Source organism: Poecilia mexicana, unplaced genomic scaffold (genome assembly GCF_051168715.1).
Source record: "Poecilia mexicana isolate PSO_F unplaced genomic scaffold, ASM5116871v1 scaffold_17, whole genome shotgun sequence".
In the NCBI taxonomy this organism is placed as follows: domain Eukaryota; kingdom Metazoa; phylum Chordata; class Actinopteri; order Cyprinodontiformes; family Poeciliidae; genus Poecilia; species Poecilia mexicana.
Window position 1 is genome coordinate 18,043,460 of NW_028263386.1, and position 8,352 is coordinate 18,051,811.

The 8,352-nt window shown below is 39.5% G+C and overlaps 2 protein-coding genes across 6 annotated transcripts; one reads left to right on the forward strand and one right to left on the reverse strand.

The window, feature by feature from the left end:
• Window positions 1–535: 535 nt before the first annotated feature.
• ndufa13 (NADH:ubiquinone oxidoreductase subunit A13) lies at window positions 536–3,087 on the forward strand. The gene is made up of 5 exons (XM_015012494.2): window positions 536–694; window positions 1,879–1,957; window positions 2,044–2,115; window positions 2,196–2,265; window positions 2,862–3,087. The coding sequence occupies exons 1-5, from the start codon at window positions 601–603 to the stop codon at window positions 2,979–2,981; spliced, it is 435 nt and encodes a 144-aa protein (XP_014867980.1). The 5' UTR covers window positions 536–600; the 3' UTR covers window positions 2,982–3,087.
• A 707-nt stretch (window positions 3,088–3,794) lies between these two features.
• cirbpa (cold inducible RNA binding protein a) lies at window positions 3,795–8,013 on the reverse strand. 5 transcript variants are annotated; one of them, XR_015765928.1, is made up of 7 exons: window positions 7,908–8,013; window positions 7,160–7,272; window positions 6,952–7,058; window positions 6,511–6,866; window positions 6,370–6,428; window positions 4,054–4,146; window positions 3,795–3,976 (listed from the first exon to the last, which is right to left on the reverse strand). XR_015765928.1 is itself a non-coding variant. In XM_015012493.2 (7 exons), the coding sequence occupies exons 2-7, from the start codon at window positions 7,257–7,259 to the stop codon at window positions 5,877–5,879; spliced, it is 519 nt and encodes a 172-aa protein (XP_014867979.2). In that variant the 5' UTR covers window positions 7,260–7,272; window positions 7,908–8,012; the 3' UTR covers window positions 5,040–5,876. The 5 variants fall into 5 exon arrangements, 4 of the variants coding, with proteins under 4 accessions (XP_014867979.2, XP_014867977.2, XP_087871110.1 ...); XM_015012493.2 differs by lacking the exons at window positions 3,795–3,976; window positions 4,054–4,146 and adding an exon at window positions 5,040–5,890 and having other exon boundaries at window positions 6,511–6,649; window positions 6,767–6,866; window positions 7,908–8,012; XM_015012491.2 differs by lacking the exons at window positions 3,795–3,976; window positions 4,054–4,146 and adding an exon at window positions 5,040–5,890 and having other exon boundaries at window positions 6,511–6,649; window positions 6,728–6,866; window positions 7,908–8,012.
• Between the last annotated feature and the right edge of the window lie 339 nt (window positions 8,014–8,352).

Genomic DNA, 8,352 nt, shown 5'->3' on the forward strand with positions numbered 1-8,352 from the left:
TACTAGTGTACTCGTTCTGTCATTCAAAGGCTTTTTTTTTTTTTTAATTAATTTCTAAGCAGCCATTTGTGCACCAAAGTGCCAGAGCTGAGCAAACAAGGAAGTGAATTATTTTCCAGTACAAACTTGGATTTGTTGCTGAAAGAACATCTAGCTGTCATCTCACCTTTGCAGCTATTGCTAAATCTGTTCATGTCTAGATGGATGTATGAAGTCTTCAGACATGCCTGGTTTGTCTGACTTGTTCCATCTTATTGGATTTAATGGACATGTTGCAGGTAGTTGAGGGTCTGCTTACAATCAAGTATAGGTTTATGCTGTTTTCTAGTTTGCCCAATACTTTTTTTTGCTTTTACTCGGATTGCTTTTTTATTTTCACGTCATTATCATAACTTTAACATAATATTCAAGTAAAACTCTTAGTTACTCTGCTCACCTCTATGTATAGTATATACATAATTTTGTCACTAGTCTTTGACGTGCAATAAAATGGTTTTCCTTGATCGAACACGTGGGGGCGATGTGGAGCGCATCTACAGTCTGTTCTCTGTGCCTTAAAGAAGAAGACTCCCTGTTTATGAAGGAGGAGGCCTGGGCAAGATGGCGGGGTCCAAGGTGAAGCAGGACATGCCTCCTCCGGGAGGATATTCTGCTTTTGATTACAAGAGAAATCTTCCGAAACGAGGATTATCGGGTACATACACCGCATATAAACCTTCTTAAATCCGGGAAAAAGAGAAACTCCAGTCCGACTGGAGACCTTGCACTGTCCCAACATTAGCTCATGCTAACTGCTCGATGTCAGCTCACATAGACACAATCTGAAATGGAAGGCTCGCTGTTGGTAGTTTTTCTTTTTATGTAGTTGTGCTTCTGTAAAGGAACAATATTATGATTTGCACCGGTGCTATGTATTAGTAAATTAAACATATGCATTACCTAGAAAACACTTTAGGCGATGGGACTTGCTAAACTGCTAGCATGTTTGCTTTGTTTACTTCGGTCGTTTTGAAGGATATAGTTCGTTTGGGGTGAAAAACTATTGATTATCTAATTAGTTTAACGCATATCTGTAGCTGCACGAGTGTTACTTCAATTGCAGTAGGAAATTCCTGGAATACTTTGATTTTATTACCGCTTTGAATGAATCTCAACTACCAAATGTGTCTATTGTAAGGCAGAATAGTTGAATGAATCAAACAACTTTTAATATCAGGCAAAGATAACCTGGACTTAACGCAACATGCAGTCTCTAAATAATGATTGCATTTATTAAGAGGGAACTTTGTCATATTATCTGATAATATGAGCTTTTTTTCCCTTTAGTTTAATAAACTAACCACACCCTGGCCTGCTAAGTGAACCTGGTGTACCTCAGTTTGAATGAATTTTTCTTCACAATACTTGAAATCATCATTAAAAACTGCTTTTGTGGTTATGTTATATTTGTATATTACTGTTTGCCATCAGATCAAGTTTGTAAACTCCAATACTTAAAACAATTTAAAATGGGACTGAAATATTCTGGATCGATTAGATTCTTTAAGTCTTTGAAGCCTTTACTCTGTTTTTACAAACAAATTGGCCATTTTGATGCTGTAGTTGACAAGCTTGTGTTGCTTGATAAGTTAGAGTAGTCATATCTAATCTACATTATTAACACACAATGCATCAATGTTATTTTAAAAAAAAAATCACCTTTCATTTTATTTGCACGTATATAAGGAATTCAGTTCAGTTAAAAAAAATACTTTGTTGATCCCAAAAGGAAGTTAAATTAAATGCAAAATAATCCAATTTAGATTTGTGAATCCAAATAGCTGAAATTAATGTGAGGAGAATCAGAGGTAATGCGTGACTTATTTCTCCAATTACCAGGGTATAGCATGTTTGGAATCGGGATCGGCATCATGGCGATCGGCTACTGGCGGATATTTAGCTGGAACAGAGAGAGGAGGTAAGGCGCGGCTCTCGTTTTGGCTCCTCTTGTCAGATTGCGATGTCCACAGCGGGGTTGTGATGTGGGATGGATTTGTGTCGCAGGCGCTTGCTGATCGAGGAGCTGGAGGCCAGGATAGCACTGATGCCGCTTATTCAGGCAGAGCACGACCGAAGGTGAGGATAAGAACTCGCACGTCGACGTTCAGAAGTGGGATCGGATCGTCACGTAACAAATGTGTTTCACGTTTCCACAGAACTTTAAGGATGCTGAGGGAAAACTTGGAAGAGGAGTCAATCATCATGAAAGATGTGCCAGGCTGGAAGGTAGAGGAGATATTCACGAAATTATTCCTTATATTTTTCATAACTATGTTGTTATATAATATTCTGAGGCATCACATTCTCTTTTCATGTATAACTTCAATGTTCTTGCAATAGCTTTAATTTTCATACAAGTTTACATCGCTGCACCTTCTATTCCAATATCTAAGATCAAACTACAGGAAGCAAGGTAAAGGGAGCAATAATATTCTTACTTTACTATCTTTATTATTTACTCTTGTAATAAATGACCTACTTGAACACATTATTTTGAAAACATTTTAAATGGAAGACTCAATCACACAGAATTGAGCTGAGTAAGTATGGTGATCAACAAGTATATTAATTTTCTATTACACTGCAGCACATGGCAGTAAATTGCCAGGTAGAAGAAAACTGCTAATACTCTGATTGGAAAAATTTAATTAATACTTTTATGAGCGCCGTAGATTAAAATTATATAAAATTGACCAGAAGACCATCATGTCCTTTTCAGTAAAATCTCATCAAAATTCTGATTCCGTTTTTCTACTATCAAAATCTTATCTGACTTGAAATTCAAGTCACAATAAAATTTGTCAATGTAATGTTTTCTGCAGGTGGGTGAGAGCGTCTTCCACACCGATCGCTGGGTCCCCCCGCTGTCGGACGAGCTGTTCAGCCTCCGGCCACGTGAGCAGTATTTGCACAAGCGCTTTGGCTTCCTGTGGTACGTGTGATTCCAGCCGTGAAGAAGATCGTCTCAGACTCCATCAGCTCCCCTGTGGACCTGAGCCCTCGCTCACTTCAGCTTGTAAATGTTCAATAAAGTTTTCTTTACCCTAATCTGTTTCTTTACTCTGGTTTTGATTTAGGTGTAAGATTCTAGTTAGGTTAGTACAGTTTTAAAATCATTTTTTTCTGGAGTTCTTAACTTTTTCATTGTAAAATAGTGTAGTTTTTGGCAGATATTTGCAGTGGGGCAGCTCTGAATATAGCAGCTGTCAGTTTGTGGGATGGATGTTGGATCAGTTTTTCAAACCTGGTGCTCACCGTCCTGCATGTTTTCTGATCCAGAACAGCTGATTTAAAAAATCTAAAACTTTGCTTTTTGAAAAGCATGTCAAATTTTACAAATTAAAGATTTAAGTGCTTAGAATTACAAAACTTTATGCAGATACCACTAAATCCAGTCTAGTTTAACAAGATAATTTTCATAGCACCCAGCATGTCAACTGGCTTCTGCCCACCTAGTAACAGGGCAGACTAATGGAGAAATCAAGACCATTTAAAAACACTCCACCTATTGGTCAACTTCTTTAGTAACAGATTACATCAAAGCATCGAGTCATCTGTTGCCATGCACAACTGCCTTAGCAACCAATGAGGGGATGCTCTTGGACTACAGTAACCATTAATTTGCCAGATCAAAGGGAAGCAGTTTTTCAAATGTGAAGGCCATTAAACTGAAATTATATATCAGGCAGAAAAGCCTTTTAGCCATATAATTTTTTCCAACCCAAAGTATCACAAAAGTAAAAAACAAGACCAACTGATTTAGTCTCAGCTTTATTTTACAAAAATAAAAGGGAGCATAAGCTGCAGAATGTCCGTCTTTGATGTTAAACATTTCACAGTTGCTTATGTTTTACACATCCGTTTCTGACAAGCCATCCAAAAGGACCTTCCGTACTTTTCGGTGCCGACTGCACCAAACCCACTCCTTCATAGCGACCTGCAACACAACATGCCAGGTTCACTCAAAATGTTAAGCAGTTTCACCTGCACAGGTCTACATGTAGTGCCATTTACCCGATAAGGCGAGTCTGCATGAGGCACTGCCAGCTGTAACCATCAGGCCACGCTGTGATGAGATCCAGTCAAGTCTCAGTGGGTCAGTTCAACCTAGAGAAAGACATCAATTAGGCCTAAAGAACACACAGGGAGCACAAGATTCTGCATGCAACACTTAAACTTGCCATAGGAGATCAGACATTTCAAGTAGTGTGGTTGCAGTAATATGGGTGACTTGGAAAGTTACTGGAGGAAATTTTGAGGAGCAATGGGGGTGAACAGAACTTGACCGAGCACAATTCTATCCGTGACTTAGAGGCAAATGTTGTGGACTTTTAGAGCGCTACAATCCGGAAGCTTCCTTAAAACATTCCCTCATTATGGAATTATCTGATTCGGGGAGGAGGCCATGGCATGTTTGCAGGAGACATCTGAAGCACAGGACTTTACACAATTGTAGGTATTCATGGAAACAATGAGAACTGCTTTTCAAGGATGTGAGCAAAGCAAAAGGAGATTTTTACCTCACGTGCACTGGCCTACTTTCTTCATTTATGATATAGGCAAGAGCAGCTTTTCATCTTTGAGCACTTGTTGGCAGGCGCAACACTTCTCTCCAAGGACTTGTAGGTTTTTGAAGGAGCTGAGGTCTTGAACATACTGAAGCATTGACAGGACACCAGCTGATGGCTTGAAAACTTGTCACTTTCAATTTTAAATTTCACTGGAAGTTTGAACTCGCTGGACAGGGTTCAAATCAAATTCCTTTAACAAATGTACAGGAGGCACTGGACCAAAAGAAAATTTGCCTAACCTTACATGATAGAAATTAAGCAGCTGCACAAGTTAATCTTTCATGGAAGAAAGCCAAATTTTAGTGCCCTTCCACAACATCCATTTTAAAGTGATGTTGGGAATTAAAACAGTGTTCCCACGCAGCAATGAGTTAGCCACCACCTTATCATTTCCCATGTGATCATTTTGAAGAGGCAACGGAATCAGGATTATTTCACATTGTTTTAATAGGCTCCATGAAGCCAAACTGACAAAGAAAAAAAAAAATCTTGGATCATACAAAGAACATAAAGTACAAAAAAACTGTTCCCGTTCAGTTTACTCTGGTAACGAAGTTACATTTTCTGATCACTTTAAACAAGAGAGTCCATTTACAGCACATTTAAGATGCAGATGTTGAGCAGAGCACAGAAGATACCTTGGGCGGACTGTAGCATGCTGCATTTTGCAACTTCATGAACAGCCGGCCACTTCGGATGTGTAGTTCACCAGGAATTCACTCTTTTGGGAGATTGAACACAAAATGAGCCTTGGGTAAGCTAAGGTTCTCAATAGTTTAAGAAATTTAACAATAAAATCCCCCAAAGGTTAATCTGAGAATGCTAGTTGTCCTTTCCTCAGTTTAAAGATTTGGTAGGAGGTAGGTCAGTTTATCAACAAGGATAACAAAAAAAAAGCCCCATTTAAGATCTTATAAAAAAACAAAACACTTTAAAGTGCTGGACAAAAGAAATTAGCTGATTAACTGATCGACAGAAAGCAATGTGGATAGCTGCTTTATCCTCACGTTAATAAAAGAAGGGGACCGTACAGTTGTGAGATCATACAGATGTTTTGAACGATGGGAGTGGTCAATTGAGCAAGACTACTGAATTTTAATTTGTAACATGGTTGAGAAATAACCAAAACTCATGGCTACATTTAAGTCAGATGCCAAGCTTCTACAACAGAACTACATAATACATGTGGACATGTTTTTTTTTTTCCTTGAGGAGCACAGCTTTCAAATACGGCCAGCCAAGTGATGAATCTTGAATCAGGGAGGTTTACTCGTGTGTCGCTGGAGGATAAGAAGTGGGCACAGGTAAAGACACTGAATGTTGACACTGGTGTTTCACAATATCCATTCAATCCACTAGAGCTAGTGCTACAACCCTCCCTTGGTTTTTTTTTTTTTGCTCAAAGGGCTCCATCAGTTGAGAAGTGAGCGACTTTTGAAGGTGGCATTGTCTGCCTTAGAGCTTAAATGTCTCCACCAGCCTCTTTCAGTGTGGAACGGGACAGCAAAGAGGCAACTGTATGCAATGAGGCTTGACCTTGGGCTCAGGTACAGAACTGAGGGGCACACATGAGTCTTAAATATTAGGGCTACAAAAGGTATCCTTAATATTACTTGAATATGGCAGTTTGAAAGAACTTTTCAAAAGAATCCTCCAAATTTGTGCTATGGCAAGTTGTCAACATCTTTAGTAAAACACTAAACATAATGTATAACAGCCCACAAAAATAGCTACATTTAGTCGCATAAAAGATGCTTACCATAGCTGTCATAGCTGTCACGATAGGATCCAGAGCGGTCACCATATCCACCCTGTCCCCTAAAAGATGACAGCAAAAGTAAGTTTTACTGTCTTTATTGCTTGTAGATATTGCCATTCAAAGGCTGGTTAGCAGACTTACCTGTTGTCCCTGTAGCCACCTGAGGAATATCCTCCACTTCTGTATCCACCGCCGCCGCCGCCAAAGCTTCTGTCTCCACCTCCGAAGCTCCTGTCGCCATAGCTTCTGTCACCGTAGCTTCTGTCGCCGTAGCTGCCACCTAAATGCACAGAGCAAAAATTACGTACAAAGCAGGGAGAAAAAAAGGAGAGTGAATTAGTTTGGTTGCAATACTCACCACCCCTGGAGAAGCCACGTCCCCTTCCCCCACGGCCACCTGAGTTGAATCTGCCCCCACGTGGACCAGAGCTAAAGCCTCCTCTGGAGCGACCACCCTTTCCTGCCTCATCAACTCGAATTGCCCGACCGTCAAGTGTCTGCAGGGCATTAAAGGACACAAATTAGTTTGTGTCTTAAAATATTTAGTTGCAGACGGCTAGTACATAAAAGCACAAAAATTACCTTTCCGTTCATGGCATCCAGAGCATCTTTAGCATCCTCAACATTGTCGTATTTCACAAAGCCAAAGCCACGAGATCTTCCGGTCTCTTTGTCTCTGATCACGTCAACTAAAAAAAATTAAATATATATTTTTAAACTTATGTTTAATATAAATTGCGCCCTTTTCCACTATAGAATACAGTTACATAAACGCATCTAAATAGATTACCTTTTTCGATGGTTCCGTATTTGCCGAAAGCTGCAGCCAAAGAATCTTCGTTGGTCTCGAAGCTAAGACCTCCGATGAACAGCTTACCCTCATCCGACATTTTCACGAAGTAACTGAAAAGGGGGGAAAAAAAAAAAAATTAAGAGTGTTAAAGAAAATCCCACACGTCGCATTCCAGCCTCATCGATTAAACAGCAGGCACGATGACGCAGCTTTAGCAGAAAGTAGGTCAGTTACAAAATGGCGCCTGGCAGTTGCGCACTTTTTAGTCAGACACTCATGACGGTTTTTCGAAGCAATACAAATGCCTGTTTGGTTAATAAAATGTGTAAAATGAACGATGTAAACTTAGTTACCCTCATTAAAACCTAACGTCATTTCGAATTCATAACAAGGGATGCCTTTGTTTAATTTAGCCATTAGCCGGGTTTTTCCTCGTCGCCATTTTGTAAAACCGGGCTGGTCTTTGTCTTAGTGACCTACTTAACTGCAGCACGTTGCCCTACTTTTCGGGTTACATAAGTATTCAAAACAACCAAATTAGGCTAAGAATTGCCTGGTCTGGTTTTTTCATATGTTCTGCACTAAAAATACATCGAATTTTAGAATTTTAATATTTAACGATTACTAAAAATATATCTTTCAAAAATACCAAGACCTTACATTAAAATAGAATTATAAATGCAGAACGCTCGACCTCCGCCTACGTAAATATCAGAATTATAGTAAATGCGAACGGCGCAAATACCTTTTGTCCTTATGTGGAGAACAGGAGAACGTGAAGACGTGCCGATAAAAGTCGAGTGAGACCGGGAAAGGAGGGACGCCCCTTTTTATATCTTAGGCTCAGAACACTTCTTCTATGGTTCAACAGTATGGAAACTCTACTGCCATCTCCCGTTCAGCGCATTGAACAACTACTAATCCAGGCTGAAAAACAACTTGTGGGCATGCTGAAAACACTTCGTTTCGATTACGAAACGAGAAGTCTTTCCACTTTTCGCACTAAAACCTAAATTGTTCTTTATAGTGTCCTCCATATTTGTTGTGTGCACACCATTTAATAGTAGAATTACGTTTATCATTTCGAATCTCTGTGTGGTAATTAAAGGGGCGGTGTTGGTTTTCATGGCTTCTTGTCTTCATGCTCCCTCCATTTTGCAAACCTCATTGATCCAACTTCTTTATTGTCC